Source organism: Larus michahellis, chromosome 1 (genome assembly GCF_964199755.1).
Source record: "Larus michahellis chromosome 1, bLarMic1.1, whole genome shotgun sequence".
Classification (NCBI taxonomy): domain Eukaryota; kingdom Metazoa; phylum Chordata; class Aves; order Charadriiformes; family Laridae; genus Larus; species Larus michahellis.
In genome coordinates, this window is record NC_133896.1 from 32,123,329 (window position 1) to 32,146,779 (window position 23,451).

Sequence of the window (23,451 nt, forward strand, 5' to 3'; positions counted from 1 at the left end):
GTAAAAGACCTATGGAGTTCGTCAAATCTGTGGCTTTTGCTGAAGAAAAACTTAAAACATATATAGAAGTATATTAATAACTTTCTGTATAGTTTATCACACCTTATGAGTTATTTTTCAAATCACAGTTGTTACAAGGTTTGTTTTTCTGGGCCAAATCTTACGTCTGGCTTTTCTTTTTTAATAGGTGGAAACTCAACAACTGGGATATTGATTTAACAAAGGAGCGCTACAGTATGGTGGGAGGCAGACTTGTTATCAATAATCCAGAGAAATCAAGGGATGCTGGAAAATATGTCTGTGTAGTGTCGAATATCTTTGGGACTGTCAGAAGCAGTGAAGCCACTCTGAGTTTTGGATGTAAGCCGATGTTTACGTCAAAACATAGAAACATTATGGTTAGCTTGAAAAGCCCCATGTTTTACACTGCAGTGTCTTCTGCTAACATGTGCTATAGCTCTATTACTCTGTTAAAGCAGTATCTGAAGTGGTTTAGTCTGCAGAGATCAACACAAAATGAGTTTTGTAAGCATTTTATATTCTTCAGCATTCAGCTGACGTGACAGCCTTCTCTGTGAGTTATTGTTAAATTATTAATTGAAGAGACTCATGGAGCCAGATCTTGAGATAATGATGTCCAGACTCTTTTTAAATCATGGTAGGACCTGAGGGGAAGTAGTCACAGAGAAGATGCAAGCGGGGGCATATGAAGGTGAGGCGCTGCTGCTGTGCAAACACAACCGGGATGCCTGCAGGAGGAAGGCATGGCACTCGCTAGTAAAGCGTGCTCCCTAACTCCTGGGCTGCGATGAAGACCCTTCTGGGGGACGTTTCTGTCAGCGTCAGGCATTCATGAGCGAGTCTGGTGAAAGCATGCATATGCACAGACCTGCACTGTCAACAAATACATGCGTTGTAAAGAACTGATGTACTACATGAAGATTAACATAAAATTTTACTGACGGAAGACAGAGTTTGGGATTTTTATTTTATTTTGCCTTGCAATGCTTTTTTCCCTGCATATATTCTTTCATCAGAGGACAAAAAAAGAATCCGTAAAAAAAGCAATCCGCTCTTATCTGGTGACCATTCACGAAGCGCTGGGTGCCCTTTAATCCTGACATTGAGTGCTTAGTGTCCCTTTTGACTTTCAGCAGCCTCTGTGAGCAGAATTCAGTCTTTGCCGTATGAGATCAGAGGCGAAGGGAAAAGTTCTGTTCTGCTAGTTCTGCTAGTGATTACAATGCTGCGGGACCACGTATCTCAAGAAAACTTAAGAGGCTGTAAAGAGCTGATGGATTGCATAATAGTTGATCTGGTCTTCGTCTGTATTTTACCTGGTGTATTTTCTAGAATGAGTACAAGGCCAGGTTGTTAATTTCCTTCTAATGGAGATGACATCAAAATTCAGTTTACAGGATGTTTATTTATACGAAAAGCAGGCATCAGTGGTGCCGGTCCTGAAAAACCAGTAGGATAAAAGCATTGACAATAGCTGTAGCTACTTAAAATGAAACCAGTACACGTAATAGATGAAAAAAGTAGAATTAAAACAGTCTGAGGTATGTTTTCTGCCTACCAGCTCACAGACTGCATGAGCTGGATGTTGATAGTTAGTGTACTGGACAATTATACTGAACAGAGCCTAATATGTAATATTTAACTATTTAAATGAAAATGGGGTAAAGAGGCAAGGAATAGAAGTGAAAAGATAGCTGGGAACTGATAAAAACTTGTTAAAAAAATGGTACTGTTATTCTTCTTTAAACTGTTGTGTTTGCTTCTCTCTCCTTTTTGTGGTCACCTATGAAAAACATTTCCTTCCACAATCACTGTTTCTAAAAATTTGAATATAGAGTTGCTAAAATTAATGTAGAAAATGTCTGATCTTTTGCTTGTGCGTAAACTGATTGAAAAATGGCAACAACTGTTTAGAAGAGTTAAAAAAAAAACTTGACAGCTATACATGAGTGAGACCTTTTGTCTTACTATTAAATTTGCTGAACTTACGGAACAAAAGGCACGTTCTCTCATAAACTTCATGTCAATTAATCCGAGAACACTGTCTTCAGTAGAACTCCGTCTTTTCAGATCCAGTGCTTTAAAACCCATTAAAATCTTTTTTAGCTGTTACACACATACTCCTGAGGGAAGGAATTTTATCCTGCAGGAATATTTAGTAGCATTTTGGTGTGTGCTGAGAAAAATCAGAAGCTGATGTATTGTTCTGTTTGCAGGCAAACAGTGTCAGAATAGTAAAACACAGCAATTTCGTAGCAAAGAGGCTGCAAGAACAGGGAAGAGAAATTTCCGTCCTCGCTAGATACAAACTATATGGTTATAGGAGTGCAGTGATTATGCTAATTCTTTCATTCTAGCTAAAAATGAATGTCTTCCAATTAAGAGTTCATGGAACCACATTTATTATAATTATTGAGTAATAACCACGTAGTGCTTACACAAAGAAGACATCGAGACTCGATCAGAGTAGAGAGCATTTCATAAGTGGGAAGAAGGTATACAATTACAGCTCAGTAATTGCATGACTTCTCTGCACCTGGCACAGACCATTCTATTTCAGTACTAATATAATGTTTTACATATACAAATTGCCTGTCCTGTCCCATGTCTTTAAATACGTGGTGACTGTCCTAGAGTTTCAAAGATAATCCAAGAACATGACAAACAAAATGTCTAGCCTTAAAATGTGAACTGGAAATAGCTGAAATAACTTAAAAGCAGTGATAGATTTTCTTTTGGCCAAACCGTGCACTACCCATATGCAAAGCGTTATCAAATAAACAACAGATTTGTTCCAATGATTGTAATTTTTAAATTTTTTTGTATTTCTGTAAAAGATTTTAAACACTCATCTTTTCCAATGAAGGCAAATATGAATAATATAGCAGGTTAACACGATGATCAGAAAGTCTGCAGCAAGGGAAAGAGATGTTTTCAGGAGACATCAGTCAATATTTTGAAGATAGAAAGAAGTTGTGTAGTTAGGTCCATGCTGACAAATTGAATGGACGTATGTTCAGACTACTGCAGATATTATATGAACAGAGATATTCCAGTCTGTGTGAAGAGCTTCCATGGCTACGATTACAAAACCCGTCTGGTCAAATACCTAATTCTTACTAAGTCAGTCTGGTACACTTAATTTCTTTCTTATCAAAGAATAATATTCCAAATTAACTGGGAGCTAGTTGTGGAGAACTGAATACATTTATTACACTAAGGCGCAGAGTAAAATTATATAAAATAATAATCAGAAGTCCTTAGAATGGCCCATTACAATGCCTACCATTTAGGCATTGGTCTAGTCAAGATCCAGTCAGTCACTGGAAGGATCTGTGTTATCTTCTGGTCTGTTTGAGCAGAATAAACATTAGTATTTCAGAGGTTGGGAGAGGTGTCTTTCCCTGGACACTGACGTACTCTCTTAGAGTTTTTTGCATGCATTTGACAAAGCGTAATGACATTCTCTTCCTAGATTCTTGTAGTCGTTCAGGTCTGACAGCTGTGGTTGGCCTTGGAGGAATCCTTTACCTGTACCGTATTTAGTGAACGTAGCAGTTGTTACCAAGTTAAGGAATTAATTATTTGTAGATAATGCAAAGTGTCTACTGGATCTATCTAACTATACGTTGCAATTTAGAGTAGTGAATAGTCTCTGTTTAATAATAATCTACTTAATTTCTTTTTGTATGTAGCTCTGTCCTGGTTTTCTCTTGATTGGTTCTGGCTGGCTGCTCTTGAACTTAAGTTTTAGTTAGATCTCAGAGCCAGCCTTGGGAATTTGGTAGAACTGCATAGCTGCCTGCCACTGAAGAGAGCTGAAGTAATCTGAAGGAAGTTAGCTTAGTTGCTTTCTATGGTAGAATATTGCGTTCAGAGGCTGTGCGCTTGACTATTACTGATGTACTGTTTGTACCACAGTAGCATTTAGAGCAGGACTCTAGTCAGGATCTCTACAGTCTCCCTGCGCTTGGTGACATGGAGAAGCTTCACAAGAAGCATTCCCTGCCGCAAGTTTAGTTTCAGACTGGATACACAAAATGAGAGTGAAGAGAAGCAGCAAAGTGCAATTATTGATGTAGTTGAAGGTTACTCATGAAACTGTTGTCTAATCACTGCAGATACCATTACTGTTCTCCCACGGTTTGTGAGATGATCTGTAGCTTCATGATGGACTTGTTTCTTTATCCGTTTACAACAATCCCTGCTGCACGGAAGTTGGTTTAAAGAGGCTCAGCTACGGTTTCTCCTGGGATCTGAGCCGAGTCTGTCCCAAACGTCTGGCACAAAAGATGTGTCTGAGCTAAGTGCTTACCAGTCCTTGGCTGCTGGAGTTGTCAGGGAGGACAGCCAGGTCATTTTAGAGAAGCCACTTTAAGTTACAGTAAAGAATTAAATTTGCATTCTGGAGAAACCAGTTGAAGAGTAACCTAAAATCCTTTTCTTTTCTCTTCCTGGGATTCCTTCTTCAAATGTAGCTCACCTGGCTACTCTTAAGGATACGATCTGCACCATTTTTATTTTTTTTCCCCTAGAATATGCAATTAGGATGACTAAAATACTGTAAAAAAAGTCATTGCACTTGATAATGACAAAGTTAAAATGAGTAAAACTAGTATTATGGGTCCACAGGTATCTTATCTGCCATATATTGTTGTATTTCTATAATAATCTTTACAGGGATGAAAATAATAATAAAAAAAATTATTGTAGTGAAAAACACAGTTCTCTTCCTCCTGTTTTTTTTAAACTAGACCTGGATCCCTTTCCACCTGAGGAGCGCTATGAGGTTAAAGTGCGAGAGGGTGTTGGAGCAGTGCTTCTTTGTGAGCCCCCTTACCACTACCCAGGTAATTCAGCTCAAAGTGTTTCATTTGCAACTGCTTAAGAGTAGAAGACAAATTAATACTTATTTTTAAAAGTTTCCTTTAAGTTTACTAAAACAGTAACTTTTGTGCAGCTTGAGAATCACTGTTCAGGTTAGGTGTCCATTTTGAATATATGCTTGTAGTTGACCATATGTAAAGGATATTGCTGAATTTGCAAATAGGTTTCGACACTACAAATAAAATTACCCAGACTAATCTGGATAATGGAGGAGAGACTTGGCTTACCATTCAAAAGACCTGAGTACATGTCACTGTGTCACTGTCATCCCGGACTTTCTGCTGGCCTTGGACAGGGCCCAGTTTCATTCCACCTAATGAAGTCACCTCAGCAGAAATTATCATGGGCTCCTGTTAAAATCATGGAACAGCAGTAGGCACCCTCAGAGGGTCAGAGATGCGGTGATTTATGCTCTGGAAGTGCCTTTTTCTCATTGTATGTTCTCTCTCACATAGCTGACTCTCCCAAAGAAAAGATCTGTAAGCTAGAAATCAGAGTGAAGTAATTTATATGCAGACAGTATTCCATGTCTTAAGTAGCTGATAGTACTGTTTTTTAATATTGACTAGAAAATATTTTCCTCCAGATGATCTCAGTTATCGCTGGCTTCTAAATGAGTTCCCAGTATTCATTCCTTTGGACAAACGACGATTTGTGTCACAGACAAACGGCAATCTCTACATTGCAAATGTAGAAGCATCAGATAAGGGCAATTATTCGTGTTTTGTGTCCAGCCCTTCAATAACAAAGAGTGTATTCAGTAGATTTATTCCCCTTATTCCACAGTCTGATCGTAAGTATTTATTTGAAATACTATGTACGTGCACTGTTCTGTTTGTATTTTAATTTTGCTCATTCATAACTAGTTTCCACTCTGTGAGAATTATATGGCAAGTTGTAAGTCTATGGCAGAATGTTATTTAGTTTTCCAGGTATAGAGGTCCGAATCATTCCCATTGGCAGTAAAAACTCTGTGAAGGAAATCTCCCCAGATTCATTCACGAATTTCCTTTCATATCATTGAGAACAGAGTTCTTGTCCCCAGAGTCCTCATCTCCTTTGTGTGATAAGCCCCTGTACTCATCCCAAAATCTTTAATATCTTTTCTGGTCTTGGCATTGGTTCAAAGGGGCATAACTGTAAAGCAGAAACTTTATGTAGAAGTTGATAAACAGCTTCAGGACTTTTTTTTTTTTTTCCCCAGGAAATCTCCCATGAAAATGGAAAATCCTTTTCCCCTGCTGAGAGTTTCTGTCCAACAGTGGCTTAAGGGCTTTGTGTCTCATGGCCAATCCCCTAAAACACCTTTGTGGCTTTGTGTTACAAGATTATGCTCTGCCATTTCTTCATGAAAACTGCGTGTTTTCCAAATGGTAGCCAAGTTCCCTTTTGCCACTTCAGACTTACAGTGACTGAAATTTTATCTATTAAATTTCCCCTACTATAGTGAAGAACTGTGATTGAATTTGGGTAATTACACATCAGTGATCTTTGTCTGAATTTTCTATGGCCAATACTCATACTGAGATCTTCATCTAGAACTGCAAGAGGAGTCCTACAGGGATCATCAGTAGGTAGACCTGATTACATTTGCATCCCTGTGCCCTCATTAAGCTGTGGATTTTCTGTCTTTAGCTCCTTCATCCCTTACTAAGATAATATTGGCTTAAATTCACAATAATTCAACATATCCCATCCAGTAAAAGAATCTGTGGAAAACAAGACACTTGGGCTATTATCTCCAGACACACAGAGTACATCATCCCACTTCAAATGCAAGTAAATGAGTTTGTGTTAAAGCATTGTGCTGTAAAAAACATTAGGCATTACTGTCCAGAGAAAGATAACTAGTTGCTGAGTAAAACAATTCTGCCTTACTATTAAAAGTTCAGTGCTAAATCAGCCTTCATGGATGGCCAGGCTGTTTATTCACTGTAAAGAAGAATTTTGTCTGGAAATTTTTCTTGAACTGTGGAAGCCTTAATAGCTGTATTCCTTTCTGCTGTGCCTTTTCTGAGAATCTGTTTTTTCATGTTAGGTGCAAAAGTATATCCTGCCGACATCAAGGTGAAGTTCAAGGACACATATGCTCTCCTGGGGCAAAACGTGACGCTGGAGTGTTTTGCTCTTGGGAAGTAAGTGTGTTTTAACGTTATCGTGCAGCACTGTTTGCTTTCATATTTCAGTCAATGAAAATACATGTTTCATCATCAAACACTTTCTTGTAGTCTGAAATTTATCAGCCAGTTCTTGAACTTGCTGATTTGTACTTTACTGTACTTTTCAAGTCCGGTTCCTGAACTCAGATGGAGTAAATACCTTGAACCCATGCCAGCCACTGCTGAGATAAGCATGTCTGGTGCAGTTCTTAAGATCTTCAATATTCAGTATGAAGATGAAGGACTTTATGAGTGTGAAGCACAAAACTATAAAGGAAAAGATAAACATCAAGCAAGAGTTTATGTACAAGGTAGGTAGAACAATTTTATTCTTCAGGATCTATGTTGCTTTTACTTATGTTGGAAGTATCTGTGTTGTGTTCTCACACTTGATGTCAGTGCCGACTCATTGCATCATCCTGATGCACTGCTGTTGGAGGTAATAGAGCAGGATGAAAACCCATGCACTGAATGCCAGGCATAACGTTTGTGTATTAATTTGACAACTACTCAATTTGTCTGGTTGTGATAGCTATATATACACCTTGACATCAATATCTGTTAGTATTAATATAATTATGCACAGTGGAAATTAAATACACTTAGAGTACTTGAAGTGAAAGAACAGCCAGGGAGAAAATGAGACCATGAAGTTTGTTATGCTTTCTTGTTTCCTCATTTACTTCGTCTTTTCTGACTGTCTTAGCTGTCTTATTAGCTACAGTCAATTCTTTATTCCTTCAGCCTCTGTCCCTTCCCCTCATGCATTTGGTGAAACACAGGAAACAAACAATTGTATCTTGCTCATAGTGGAATCATCCCAAGTAACCTGACTCCTTGCCTGGAACTTACACCACAAAACTGTGACCTGAAAAGATGATGCATGACATCTGAATTACGTTCAGAAGATTTCTGTCTCTTTTCATTGACTGTACAGAACATTTCCTGGGTTAAGATCCTCAGCTGAGTGCTTAAACTTCAGTGGGATAAATTCAAAATTGGTGTGGGAAGGTTGTTACTGGTTGTTATTGGTAAAGTTAATAAATAGATTCATTTGCTTAGTAAAAGCTGGGACATTTTCAATATTAATTTCTTAAATGTCTTCTCTGGACCAAGAAAATATTTTTCTTGGAGACCCTTTCAGCACATGAAATTTGCCAATTTCATCTAATTCAACTATGATTTTTATGGCGTTACTGAATAATTTCCATAGGTCAGTGTAAGCACAACATATCTTTGGACCTTCATGGAGCATTATTTCAATTCATTATTTTCTTCTCATAAAAAGCAGATTGAAGTTATTTTGAGTCTGTGTGGTAAGACAAAAACATCTTCATTTCATTCTTTCTTGTGCTGGTGCATTGCTGAGTTATCAGTACTTAGTGTGGCCTCTGAAGTATCATGGAAAAAGCAGTGGAATTATACATTGTAATGCTAATTAAATATGTATCTGTTAATATTTAGAAGGCATCATGTTTTTTTATTCTTCAGCCTCTCCTGAGTGGGTAGAACATATCAATGACACAGAGAAGGATATAGGCAGTGACCTATATTGGCCTTGTGTAGCTACAGGCAAGCCTATTCCAACAATTAGATGGTTGAAAAATGGTGCCTCGGTAAGTATATTGCCATAGGTAACACAAGATCAATTGGTTAGGTGATAGAAATGATTTTTTGAAGCGTGCGTTATTGAAAGGTTTTACAAAAATTAATTATAATGATAAAAATATTTGCTGATTCCACTTGCATTAGGAATTAAAATCTATTTTTTAAAGTTTTTTCTCAAACTTCTCTTCAAGTTTTGAAGTGCATTTCTTCAGGCTATTTAATATTCAGCTCTGAATGATGAACTCGCTTTTTTACTACGTGTTTGGGAGGTGGATATCCTTTTTTCTCCAGGCCTTCATAAGTAAATGCTATTTTCTTCTCCCTGGATAAAAAATGCCTATCAGCTTCTCTCTAAAAATAATCCTTTTCACCACATTAAACATGAGCATGTCTAAAAATGTAAGAAAAAATGGAGTCGATAGAGACAAGAGAAGACTAATTTTTGAATTATCAGTGGTGTTCCTATAGCATGTATGTTTTCATATTTTTTCTAGCCACGGACTATTGTAAAATTCCATTATTTTAGGTGATGTGAAGTTTAAATGAGTACCATGTTATAATTTAAGCATATTGCATTGGATATTCTGTTTAAATGAAGTAGATTTTCTGTCCAGGCATTTCAACAATGTCTTTAATATCCATTGCGTATACTGTATGATGAGCCTTTCAAGGACAAAGAGAATAGAAGAGGGCACAATGTAACGCCACATCTCTCGAGCTGTGGTGACGCTGATCTTGGCAAGCAAACAAGAAAAAGACAATGAGTCAGCGCTGTTTTGGCTGTGTATCTTAAGAAAAATGTGGGAGGTTTGAGGGAGAACAGGGGTATCACCATCTGCCATACGGAGGTGGCTTAAACCAGAAGAAACAATGCTGTTTCTAGCTTCTGTGGTTATTGCAAACAAGTAATTTAGCAAGTGAATTGCTTGATGGTCCCCACTGAACTTGGCTTCGCTGACAAAATCTGCGTACTGGCTTGCAGAAAGCAGTGTGCAGTTCTCCACCAGAAGATTATGCTGTGTGTTAATATTACGAGATGATTTCCAAATAAGAAATAGCAAAAATGTTTAAATTGCCTTGAGAATATAGCTTGTTTCTAAATCAGATAATTTTTAATGAGGTATTCACTTAGAACAAAACAAAGATTTCTTGTAGAAAACCTGATTTAAATGCTTTTCAGTAAAACAGTACAAGAAATATGATTCCTGTAATCTGTTCCTTTTTCAGATAAATAGTATTCTTTTAATCTTCCACTACTTCATGCACTCCAGTTGACTCATATACAAAGTTAAAACTTTTCAGCTTAATTTTCACAAGGAAACAGAATGTATTAACATGATCTTTCAAAAACTGATTGACTTCTATTTGTAATCTACAAAATACTCCATTGCACTTTGTGCATTTTTATACAGTTTTTTAGAAATAGCTCAAGTACTTCATTTTGATTTACTAGATTTTCTTTTTGTATTAAAACAAAGTAGTAGAAAACAGTTTATACTACCCCCCAGAAGAATCTTCTAAAAAACTGCCTCATTGGGACTTCCTTTGACCTTTTACTGCTGTAATACAATGTACATAGGATATAACATACTGAACACTGGGCATGGCGAAGCAAACTTAGGTGCCTAAAATGAATTTTATTTCTCATTTCTGAATCAGTAGTGTTTGCATTGGTATGGTAGCAGTGGACTGAAGAATAGATGTGTCTAGTGCCACTCAGCTATGAATTTTCCAGAAAAATATCAATCGACAGTCTTCTTTAAAAAAAAGAAGGTGAACACATTGTAAGAGAGACTGAAATGTAACATGGATAAAATAAAATCTCATCGGTGTGGGAATGTTGTGTGAGGGACTCTCTTCTGAACACTGTCACTAAAAAAAAAATATGAAGAAATGGGGATGGGTGTGAATTCTTCAGCATACATAGTCTATATGAATGTCTTGTTTTATTGATTCTGTGTTTTAGTTCCGGAAAGGTGAACTTAGAATGCAAAGTCTGACCTTTGATGATGCCGGCATGTACCAATGTATAGCAGAAAACGCACACGGAATTATTTATGCAAATGCTGAACTGAAGATTGTGGGTCAGTGGGATTATTTGCTCTATTCACTATTTCAGGTTTGAGTAAGATAGCAGTCATTTGCACGCATTGTTTGTTAACAGATTCCTGTGAGGATAAAGCTAAGAACCCTTACTGAACCTAGGTGAGATGGAGTTCTCTGTATTATTTCTGATGTTTGCTTGCTGCCGTTACCCCTCAGAGGAGCTGGTAGTGCAGAAATTATATGAAGCGCGTAGAGTTGCTGTCTGTCCCCTCAAGCTTGCAGAACTGGTTGAGAAGTGTTTTCTTTTCTGCTCGCCTATGCTCACTACTCTGTGGGGCAAAATCTGCTTATTTAGAAACGGTGTTGTCAGTCAGCAGGCCCCTGAAGCACTTCCCCCGCACTCCCCGCTTTGCTTTTGCCTTCCACCACCAATTACGACCAGCTGCAATGTTTGTGTGCAGTACAGCTGTCCCATTTGAGGGCTGGATATAGATATTAATCCTTTGTGTTTTCCTAAGGAGCACCCTGTTGAAAGTTTACCTTTCAAATCCAAAGTGCTCAGGCTTAAAACAATTTCTGATGTTTTTACTGATGTCATTAGAGGAGGCATCCTGCCTGTATGACATGGCTTTCCTAGATTTCCTTGCAGTAGTTACCGTGGCTTCTTTCCGTCTCACACTTGCTTTCAGACTTTCCCAAGAGCTAAACTATTCTTGACTTTCCCAACCCATTGCACAACACCACATTGTCCTTCACTGTTCTTCCATTACTATGTACTCGCTACCAGCCTGGATTATCCAGAAAAGAGCACTTTTTGCATGCACATTTTCAAAATTCAGTGTTGGTGAGATGTGGACGTTTATCAGAGTTTTTCTCTGTACTGCTGTAAATAACTAATGGCCCTCTTTGTTCAAGCTGCGCACACACTTGCTGGCATGATTAACAATGATGCAAAATAATTAAAAGGATTTTTTTTTATTTGGTTACAAATAAAGAGAAAATTAGTAAGCAAAGGTCTGACCTCAGATACTTAAGTGTGGTGCTTGCAACAGTCATGTCTCATTAATCTTGTACATCTAAGAGCGCACGTAAGGCCAGTCGGCCAAACAGAAAACTACAAAAAGGAAGAAGGGCACAACCTTAAAGTTGCTAGAGGGAGGTTAAAACCACTGAAAAGTAAACCCAATTATTATTTGAAAGTATTATCGAGTGAGCAACTTTTTAGAGAAACTGGGCTCTAGGAATCTAAATTTTATTGGGACTGATCAAAAGGCCTTAGAAAGGGAGGAACTTTCTATTGATTTCTGGGGGCTTTGATCTTCTTAGATTAAACTGAGATGGAGGTTCAGAAATCCACAGAAAGAAACCTCTGGTGTAGCACAGCATAGAACTACATAATGATTTTTTCTGTTTATTTTAAGTCACCATCTATTTCTCACTACTTCTCTTTATTGTTAATATTTTTCTTACTGGTCTGAATAGTGGACACTTCTGTACAAATCAATAGTTCTGTCATTTACCTTCATGTTGCAAACACATTATATTCTGCAGAAAAATCACTAACAGCAGTACTTGTGTTAATTTTGCTTTCAGCTTCACCTCCTACTTTTGAACTGAACCCTATGAAGAAGAAAATCCTAGCAGCTAAAGGGGGCCGGGTGATCATTGAATGCAAGCCTAAAGCTGCTCCTAAGCCAAAATTCTCCTGGAGCAAAGGAACAGAATTGCTTGTAAATGGGAGCCGGTTAGTATGGACTGTTAGTGGACACTGAATCTTAAAAATTCGGCCTTATGTTTCTATTTATCCTGCAGGCTAGTTCTCACTTTTGCAGATTTCAATGGCAGGAGAATGTGTAATTTGGGGAAAATGATACTCCAAAATGTTACTAGCAGCATGGCTCCAAATAGCTGGCAGTACTCAACTTTTAACCAGTCTGTTTGGTGCTATTTGCGGTTCAAAATTGAATTGGATCACAAGACTGTAATGAAAATATTTGAATGCCTACAGACGAATACAAGTACTCTCTCTTGCTCCAGCAACGTGGGGCATCTAATTATGCCACAATCTATTTAAATGTTTTTCAGGATAGGAGTGTTTATAAATGCAGTAGTGAGATGTGAGCTTCCAGTAGATATTTGTGGTTTGTCCTTTCATTTGCTAGAATTCTACTGAACGTATTGCTTTCTAATATAAAAACCCGATTTCTCTTGATGTATTTTCTGCGCTTTCAATAGCATACGTATCTGGGATGATGGGAGCCTGGAAATTATCAATATCACAAAGCTGGATGAAGGTCGCTATACCTGTTTTGCAGAAAATAACCGAGGAAAAGCTAATAGCACTGGTGTTCTAGAAATGACAGGTAAACCTCTAAATTGCACCAGTTTGTTTCAGGTAGAACCCCTTAATTCAAAATCACTAAGTTTTGTTCCAGCATCGTGCTACTTCTGCAAGACATTTTATATCTTTTCTTTCTAATTTAGTTGCTCTGTAAACAATGAATTGATGCTTTTAAAGCATATTGCTCAGTAGAAAGTGGGTATGTTTCTAGCAGTTCTGAGACTGTATTTCAGTTTTCACAGTTGATTTTTCTGTAAGAGATTATTAACTCTTGATACATTAAATTGACACATTTTAATGCATTCGTTCAATTTGGTAGCGTAGTGCTCAGGGATGTGATTCTGGGGCCATGACTTAAACAGAGAAATGGGACTTTTACTGACCTTCCTTAGTTTTTCTTTTCTTTTTTTTTTTTTTCTGGTGGGGTAAGCAGGTTTGAGAAAGCACTGCAGCTAAGGAAACATGCATTGCATTTGTGAGATGGTGGTGTATAGCCATATGATTGCACTACTAAATTCCCTTCCTTTATGGGTATTCATATGTACTGATTGAGTACTGATATCCTTAAATGTGTATTTTAAATATGGTGTCAAATAAATAAATAGCTGTAGAATACAGACAAGAAAGATGACATTCATGAACAGCTACGTCTATCAAGTATCACTGATAGTAGGAGAGTCATTTATTAAATACTTTTTTTAATATCTGTTCCAGAAATCACGCTAGATGTGACAGCTGATGCCACAATATTGATGTACTAATGTAAGAATTAATCTGGAGCATTAGATCATGTGAAAACATTTTTCTGGCTGATTTATACCAAGTTTATTGTACCAAATGAGTTGTAAGACTTTAGTTTGCTTAATCAGATTTGTTTAATGTTTGCAGTTACTTTTTATCATCTTCTGCAGCTTTATATGTCTTAGTATTACCCTCAGGCATTTCATTATTTTGAAAGGTTATATAAATAAATATCCAGCCCCTTAATAGTTGTATCATAACTTCTAAAATCAGGAAGAATATTTGCATACTAATCCACACAGTGAATTAATATGTTTATAAGCCTTATAAACTAGGTATAAAGAATTTAAAATTTTGGAGAATTCTGTTCTGATTCATCTAAAAAGGAAAACCAAAAGACTAAGACGTCTCCCATGCATCACAGAGGAAACAGGAGGGTCACATGACAGTTCAAAATTATTTTCACATTGTGGACAAAGATGAGGGTTGGTGAAGAATGCTTTGAAAATGGTATTCCCAAGCACATTGTGTGGCCTATAAAACTTCTCAGACTTTGTGTGTGACTACAGGAAATTAAAAAGTTAAATCTGAAGCTGACAGGCACTGCAAAGTCTGATGTTTTTTTCCCACACGCTGTTTGTTCACTGCCAGTGGACCTCTCTTTCAGAAACTTCTTCAACTGGTAGAGTACTTTGTGTAAACATTTAGAAAATCACTGATGGTAGAACAGATGCTGCACGTCCAGGCACAACACTAGAATGGAGCAGTTATCCTAAGCCTGTGCCTATAGCTAGGACTTTAAATATCAGATGTTAACAGGTTGTTCCAATGCACTATGAGATACTCCATTCTGCAAAAGCCAGTAGTTGTGCCATTCTCATAGTCTCAGCATTAAGCAGGTTTAAGGTTAGTAGAGTAGGATCCAGGGGAAGGTTTCTCTCCAAGGCAGACAGATAAGAAATGCTGGCTTTATTGAGGTACTTTTTGCTGTTCTGTTTATGGTGGGGTGTAATGTGCTCCTTGGAGCATCCTTAAACCTAGGTCTTCACTAGTAGCAATAGCTGTTTTCTTAGGGCTATTGTCTTCCTGGTCTTGGTACCCTACTCCCACGCTCATATTGGTGGGAAAGATATTATGTATATCATGGCACAAGGAAGATGTTCTGTGGCTCTTTGTTTTATGATAATATTTTAAAGAAAAGGAACAAGTCTCAGTGATGCAGTGAATCCTTGCCAGAACAGTATTGCTAACTTGCCACATGAGTTTGATGCATGTACCAAGATCTCTGGCAAGTATCATGAGAGCTCTGCCTTTCTGTGTTTCTGTAATAACAAGAGGCATTGCTGGGGGACAGACAGGTTTCTTCACTTTTTTGTATTATTTTCTCTTCCTTGCCAGATGTAGCGATTTCCATAGTTCGTTATGCATCCATTATATTGATTCTCAGTAGATAAATTAAGATCTCAGTCCTTGCAATGCTCTAATGGAAATCTGACTCAGCCTGACAACTGAGTAGAACTTTCAATTTCTTAAAGAGACAGATTTTAAAACTTAAAAAATATTATAATTAAAACAAATGCAACACAAGTCACCTAAGATTCGTCATCTGTCTTCTTTCTACCTGAGATATAGTCAATGAATAAAAATAGCTTTATGTAGTCAGTAATGTGATTCAGAGACTGAAACATAGCCATTTTCAAAGGACAGCTAAATAGAAATTAGGCATTTCAGTTGCAAATGTTTTCCTTTGTTCTCTTTAGTTTGGTCCTTTGAAATGTAGCTGCATGAATAACATGTAAACTAGAGTTTGAGGGAGCAGTTTGATGTATAATCAAACAGTTATGGAGCAGGGCTTACATTTGGATAAACATTTATTTATTGGAATTTTCCATGTTTGCTGTTAACTTCACAGAAGCTACAAGGATTACTTTAGCTCCGTTGAATGTTGATGTCACCGTTGGAGAGAATGCTACCATGCAATGCATTGCATCCCATGATCCCACATTAGACCTGACATTTATTTGGTCTCTAAATGGCTTTGTAATAGATTTTGAGAAAGAGCACGAACATTATGAAAGGAATGTTATGGTAAGATACTATAGATCCTTATTTAATATATGAAAACCTAGTTTTCTTTATTGTGGATAGCTGTCTTTTCTGTTTTACTTTTTCTATTGTGTTGGTTCAGGTCTAGAGAAATGCAGTAGACTAAGAACATAAAATAAAATTACAATTTAGACACCTTACAGACATGTAGACACTTACAGGTAGATACCTGGAATCAGATATCTAAATTCACGTAAGTATTTTGATTAAATCCCACTCTGGTTAATAGTGAATATAGCTGGTAAGTAGGTAACCTGATCGTAAACAGGGTGCAAATTATCTCGAAAAAGTGTGCGTATGCATTCACTTTTACTTACCCATGTTTTTCTCATCAACATTTGTGGAATTTGGCACAAGACTGGGCCAGATGGTGGGTAGGAGTCAAACAGTCTGTAAACACTGAGTAAGAAGAGTTTGTGTGAAGGCTAAACAAGTTAATACAAAGACACTCATTTTGGCACATGGGAAGAGGAATCATAGATCTTTCATGTTTGCATGTATGGTTATCTTTTTCCAGTCTTCTATCAGCCTTATTCAAAATAAATATCTCAAATAGAAATCCCTTCTGGTTGTGTCTGATCACATCCTAATTTACCTAATATTCAACAACAACCTCAGAGTGGTTGCCCACACGTGTATGTATTTATTCTGTTGTTCTGGGTTTAAATGATACAAAAATCCTCAAATTTAGCTACCTTGTTTTGTGCTTCCAAGAAGAACTGTGGATGTGGAGAGGAAAGGTTGCTAGTAGTGCCTGTAGCGTCCAGGAATGCCAGGGGACATGTTCAGTTTCAGCTCCATGTTCAAAACAAAGTACCATATAACAGTGTCTCCTGCAGAGTCTTTCTCCTACGCTGGCAATATTATTTGATTTTCCGTGGACCATGAGATTCTTTTTCTCTCTTTCTTTTTCAATGTCTGTTTATCTCCATGAGACTATTCAAGTCTGATTTGGAGCAAACCAGTCCTTTGAGGATTCAGAGTTGCCTCAGCCTGCTCATTTGCTGAGTTGTGGACGTTCCTAAGAAGTCACGCTGCTCTTTTTCAGTGAGAGAACAAGTCCTTGTCCAGCAAGCCAGTAGAATTATGTTAAGATCAGCTGAAAAACAATGAAACCCAAAGACATAAAGCCCTTTCTGCAGTAAACCTCCCAAATGTTCAAACCTATGTTCAAACTTAGTAGCAGGGTACTAAGCAGTTTGCAGTGTATTTTGCATTGCCTCAGAAATTACAAAATATGTAGATCTACACTAGTACACAAGCATCATTCACAGCATTTCCTGCATGTGGCTATTAAGCCATGGTTTTGATAGGTCTATATTCACACTTCAGTGCTAATCAGTGCATAGGAGTACCTTGAAAAAGCTTGAATTACCTCCTAATGGGATTAGTTTGTCCTTAAATAAAGGCTGGAAGGAATCTTGAGTGTCAGTCAAAATAAGAGCGTAAGAGGTAACACCCTATTAAATGTATTCCTTGTAAAAGAGTAAATGAACCCACTCTCTTTTTGTCAAATTTTATTTAGTTGGTTGCTACCTGACAGAAGTCACACAAAGAAATTGTCTTCCATGAAACAGAAAATCAGGCTGAAAGTGTTGATGAATCAGTGATTTTGGTGTGGAAGGAAGGTAAAAATGCCTTAGGCAGAGAACTTCATAATGCAAGACAGTGTAATGCACGAGACAGGAACCTGAACTATCTCCGTATGTTTGTAATATGTTGAACAAAAGTTTTTGTATCATTGACATACACTTTGGGTTTTCCTCTTAATAATGAAAAAAGAGGGAAATTGGATTTTTTTTTTCTTTTAGGGGAAGTTAATTCTGAAATGTCATCCCAATTTTAGGGCACTTTCTAGCAAAGCACTTCAAGTGAACAAATCTGGAGCCAAATAAGGGCCTCAGGAAGTGTGTAAAGTGTAATCCTCTGTGAAGACTGACTTAATATTTAGGTTCCCAGAGACCTGTTTCATATTCCAGATAGCCAGTGGTCCTGGATCTCTTATTCCCAAAATTCTGATTAACTCTGCAATATTTTAGACACTTTATTGAAGTATTTGATTTTAAAAACAAATTAGCCTGGCTTTTCTAGGCTAGCGTGGTCTCTACAGATCTTCTGTGGTCTGCAGAGAGAGAGAAAAAGAGGTGGTTGGTTCACGTGGTGTTGAATCTTGTGCCGGGAGATTTCCTATTTCAATAGATTGTAGAGATGGATACTCCATAGGATGCAAAAGTAACTGAAGAGTGACTAACTCTTCATTCAGTTAAAAGTAGGCTAGATCCAAACATCAATTGCTGTATTTATCAGTTTGTAACTCCGTCTTCCTGAAGGAGATTTGTTGGTTTGTTGTGTTCTGTGCCTGATCAATACTGGTAGAAATTATTTTAGCAGGGGCAGCTTCTTGTTTGCATTCCTAAGCCTTATTTCTGGGATTTCAAATGCAAAGGAAGTGCAGATAATCTCTGTTCCTCTTCTACAGGCAGCTCAGTCTTCATCAGTCAGGACAGAGAGGACCGTAGAATTGCGTTTGAAGTCTGGAATTGCAAATTGTAGTTATTTGACTAATCAGAGTTTAAGTAATAACAAATGCAGAATTTTTAACAAATTCAACTAATCCAATACAAAGGTTTATATTGGATGTAATTCAGAGGAATATGCACTTCCAGTATTTCTGTTCCGTTCATATATTACCGTATTCTTACATTAAGGGTTTTTTTCCTTCCTGTGTGAGCAAAGGCATTTTCTGCTGCCTGCCGCTTCCATCTCTGGCAGTTCTCAGCTCAAGTCACTGGGTGGCGGGTTTGCTCAGGCTTTCTCGGATGCAAAGGGATGAGCTGTTGCACGTTTGACAGCAGCAGCCCTCACTGCTGGGCTTTAAGCAGTGGAGTCCCATGCTGCCAGCCAACCCTTCACAATCATAAAAGAAAAAAATATTCTGTCATGAATATTAAAATCACTGGGTATGTGATGTGTGCTCTCTGTGCTATGATTTCCCGCTGACGAAGGATCCTCATCTGTCTTCATGATAATATCACTATTAATTTATGTGACAATGCAGATCGGCATGCTGAAACTTGATACAGCCACGTATTTCAGTTCTCAAAATAATACTAATATTGTTGTCACATACACATAATGGCATGCTAATGAAATTCATGGAAATACCTGCATAAGTCTTCTTTCTTTAAATGGAAGCTTTGGTATCTCCATCATTTGCTGAAGGCAAAACTAATTTGCATTACATTAGTACTAAAACTCATTTATCACAAGAACATTTGTCAGTGCTGTTTTGATTTCCTATGACAGTGATATTTGAAATGAGAAAAATATATATATTAATTGGTTAGCTTTCAAAAAGTCAAATGGAGTCTTTGAAATCTTACCATTAAATTGATTGCTTTGATTGCTTTTGACTTTGTGCATGGTTGTTCCTCTGATTATTTGATTGAGAAACTAAAAATTAACACATCCTTTTGAGTCCCGTAGAGATATAGCACTTCAAGTAATCTGGGAAACTCTAACGTTTGGTCATTTGTTATTTATGGATCTGCTTTTTTCATATATGTTTAAAGATTGAAAAGTTTACTTTTAATATATATTTAAAAAATATACATCAAGTAAGTGTATTATTTTATTACAAAAAAATCTCTTTAATAAGGTGTGTAACTATTTTTTTGTACTTTTGGAGCCATGCTAGTTCATTTGTTTGAATAATAAGGAAGAGGAACTCCATAATTTAACTTATTCAAGTCAGAAACTTGTGTGTGATTCTGTGATGATTTAATATAGTTGTGTAAAAAAATATAGGCAAATGAAGTGTATCAAAGATGGTATTGAGTGCTGAAAGCAGATGGCATCAGCATTTTGCTCAGCTAATACATTTATATGCTGGTGCACAGTGACTTGTCTGATGGGATATCAGCACCTTTCACCACAAGCAGAAGCTCCTGTATTTGAAATAAGGAGTTAAGGTATTGGACCAAAGCTTGGTACCAGCAAGAATGAGGTAATTTTTACAAAGTGTATCATGGAATATTATCACAGAATCATAAAATCCTCATGGTTGGAAGGGACCTTTGAGATCATCGAGTCCAACCAGACACACACAAAAAAACCCCCCTACAATCTCTGTCACTAGAGTGTGCCCTGAAGTGCCAAATTTAGATGTTTCTTAAATATCTTGAGGGATGGTGACTCAACCACTTCCCTGGGCAGGCTGTTCCAGTGCCTGGCCACTCTTTCAGTAAAGTAATTTGTCCTAATATCTAATGTAAACCTCCCCTGCCGCAACTTCAGACCATTTCCTCTGGTCCTGTCATTATTCACCTGGGAGAAGAGGCCAACACCCACCTCCCTCCAACCTCCTTTCAGGCAGTTGTAGAGGGCAATGAGGTCTCCCCTCAGCCTCCTCTTCTCCAAGCTAAACATGCCCAGCTCCCTCAGCCTCTCCTCATATGACCTGGTCTCCAGACCCCTCACCAGCCTGGTAGCTCTCCTCTGGACACGCTCCAGCACCTCCATGTCCCTCTTGTACAGAGGGGCCCAGAACTGAACACAGTACTCGAGGTGAGGCCTCACCAGTGCCGAGTACAGAGACACAATCACTTCCCTGCTCCTGCTGGCCACGCTACTCCTGATACAAGCCAGAATGCTGTTGGCCCTCTTGGCCACCTGGGCACACTGCTGGCTCCTGTTAAGCTGGCCATCCACCAGCACCCCCAGGTCCTTTTCTGCTGGGCAGCTTTCCAGCCACTCCTCCCCAAGCCTGTAGCATTGCTTGGGGTTGTTGTGACCAAAACGCAGGACCAGACACTTGGCCTTATTAAACCTCATACAGTTGGCCTTGGCCCATCGATCCAGCCTGTCCAGGTCCCTCTGTAGAGGCTTCCTACCCTCAAGCAGATCAACACTCCCACCCAGTTTGGTGTCGTCTGCAAACTTACTGAGGGTGCACTCAATCCCCTCATCCAGATCATTGATAAAGATATTAAACAAAATTGGCCCCAAAACTGAGCCCTGAGGGACACCACTGGTGCCCGGCCACCAAGAGGATTTCACCCCATTAATCACAACTCTCTGGGCATGGCCAGCCAGCCAGTTTTTTACCCAGTGAAGAGTACACTTGTCTATGCCATGATTCGCCAGCTTCTCCAGGAGAATGCTGTGGGGGACAGTGTCAAAGGCCTTACCAAAGTCCAGATAGACAACGTCCACAGCCTTCCCCGCATCCAGAAGGTGGGTCACATGGTCACAGAAAGAGATCAGGTTGGTTAAGCAGGACCTCCCCTTCCTAAACCCATGCTGGTTGGCCCTGATCCCTTGGCTGCCCTGCACTTGCCATGAGAGCTCACTCAAGATGATCCCCTCCATGATTTTTCCTGGTACTGAGGTCAGGCTGACAGGCCTGTAGTTCCCCAGATCCTCCTTCCGACCCTTCTTGTAGATGGGCGTCACATTAGCCACCCTCCAGTCATCTGGTGCCACCCCTGTTGACCAGGATTGTTGATAAATGATGGAGAGGGGCTTGGTGAGCTCTCCCGCCAGCTCCCTGAGTACTCTTGGGTGAATCCCATCCAGCCCCATAGACTTATGTGCGTCTAGGTGCAGAAGCAGATCATTGACTACTTCCTCCTGGATTATGGGTGGGTTGTTCTGCTCTCCATCCTTACCTTCCAACTCAGGAGGCTGAACACCCTGGGGATAGCTGGTCTGACTATTGAAGATGGAGGCAAAGAAGGCATTAAGTATCTCAGCCTTCTTCTTGTCCTTGGTTGCAACTTTCCCCCCCACATCCAGTAAGGGATGGAGATTCTCCCTGGCTCTCTTTTTGTTGATGTATTTATAAAAGCTTTTTTTGTTGTCCTTAATGTTAGTGGCCAAGTTGAGCTCCAGATGGGCTTTTGCCTTCCTAATTTTCTCTCTGTATAACCTAACGAGATCTCTGTACTCCTGAGTTGCCTGTCCCTCCTTCCAAAGGTGGTAAACCCTCCTTTTATTCCCAGCTCCCATCAGAAGTTCCTTGTTCATAGAGACTGGCCATTTTCCTCGCCCTTTAGACTTGCGACACTTGGGGACAGCCTGCTCCTGGGCCTTTAAGATTTCCTTCCTGAAGAGCGTCCAGCCTTCCTGGACCCCTTTGCCCTTCAGGACTATCTCCCAAGGGACTCTCTCAACCAGTGTTCTGAACAGGCTAAAGTCCGCCCTCCAGAAGTCCAAGGTGGAGGTTTTGCTACCTCCATCCCCCAACATCACTACGAATTGAAAACTTGACCATTTCATGATCACTAAACCCAAGACAACCTCCGACCACCACATCTCCCGCTAGTCCTTCACTGTTTGTGAACAGTGGGTCTAGCAAGGCACCTACCCTGGTAGGCTCACCTACCAGTTATGTCAGGAAGTTATCCTCCATGCACTCGAGGAACCTCCTAGCCTGCCTGCTCTCTGCTGCGTTGTATTTCCAGCAGATACCCGGCAGGTTGAAGTCCCCAACCAGAAAAACGGCTGGCGATTGCAAGACTTCAGCCAGCCACTTACAGAATACTTCATTATGCTTTGTTCTTTCCAATTTCCATCAAAATAGGAATTTTAACTCTCTCAGAATTGGCAAATCATTTCATTTTAACATTTAGGAATTTTTTTATGTTACCAACAGCTTTTTTACATAATTTGATAGGAAATCTTTCCCAGGGAGTTCACAGGACAAGAAGGGTGTCTTTACTGATGTTGGACATTGCATAGCATTGCACCCAACTAAAAAGCTCTCACAAGAATGAGGAGCATTGTTCAAGGTGGTGTTGACACACCTCAGTGTCATGACTGCTACTGAGCAGGAATTAAGGACCTGCTGAATCCACAGTGTGCTTTCCAGTGTTTATAGGTTTGGGGACATGGCACAAAGGCAACCAAGCATGTTCAGCACAGAACTTGCAGGGCTCATAGCTCAGGATCTCTTCAGCTTTGAAGTAACTTCTGAATCCAGTTTCTCTGTGTATAATTGTTCTGGTGTCCCTGCAACCATCATACAGTTAACCTTCAATAGTGTGGAACTTCATTGTATGCTCAAAGGCTCTTATTTCCTTATGAAAATATTATTCACCTTAAAGTCCAGAAAATTGGGATGTGTGGCCAGACAGTTACTTTAAAATAAAGTAGATCACACGTGGAAGGGTCTGTTTCTTCACTTTGACTGTAAAAAGTGGTTAGTTCAGATACCCGGAGCGATGCTACAGATGTCTAAAATAGGTGAGATGAATTCTAGATTGGAGACAGCATGTGCGAAAAGGGAAAATTCTCCAAAACAGCTTGTTTTGTAAACCACAGAGAATAAGTTGAATTATAAAAATCCTATTAGAGGAGTATAGCTTAATACCTGCTTGTTTTTTGTAAATTATTATAAATTGCAGTTCCTTGGCTGGACACGGTAGACAAAGATGTTTTACTGCATGCTCCTGCTTCAACATATTACTGACTAGACAGTTTTATTGTATAAATCTCTCCTTGAACTTTCCACAGTTTTCTGCAGTACAAAAGATACAAAGA

At 38.8% G+C, this 23,451-nt stretch overlaps 1 protein-coding gene across 2 annotated transcripts in view; it reads left to right on the top strand.

Annotated features, from left to right (window-relative positions):
• The window catches only part of CNTN1 (contactin 1), a 260,047-nt gene that overhangs the window by 180,475 nt on the left and 56,121 nt on the right, over window positions 1–23,451 (top strand). For both annotated transcript variants that reach the window (XM_074563570.1, XM_074563654.1), the window contains 10 exons: window positions 188–360; window positions 4,776–4,871; window positions 5,495–5,701; window positions 6,947–7,043; window positions 7,197–7,378; window positions 8,559–8,683; window positions 10,642–10,759; window positions 12,315–12,465; window positions 12,957–13,084; window positions 15,716–15,891. In XM_074563570.1, the coding sequence (XP_074419671.1) occupies window positions 188–360; window positions 4,776–4,871; window positions 5,495–5,701; window positions 6,947–7,043; window positions 7,197–7,378; window positions 8,559–8,683; window positions 10,642–10,759; window positions 12,315–12,465; window positions 12,957–13,084; window positions 15,716–15,891 (1,453 nt within the window). The remainder of the gene's footprint in view (window positions 1–187; window positions 361–4,775; window positions 4,872–5,494; window positions 5,702–6,946; window positions 7,044–7,196; window positions 7,379–8,558; window positions 8,684–10,641; window positions 10,760–12,314; window positions 12,466–12,956; window positions 13,085–15,715; window positions 15,892–23,451) is intronic.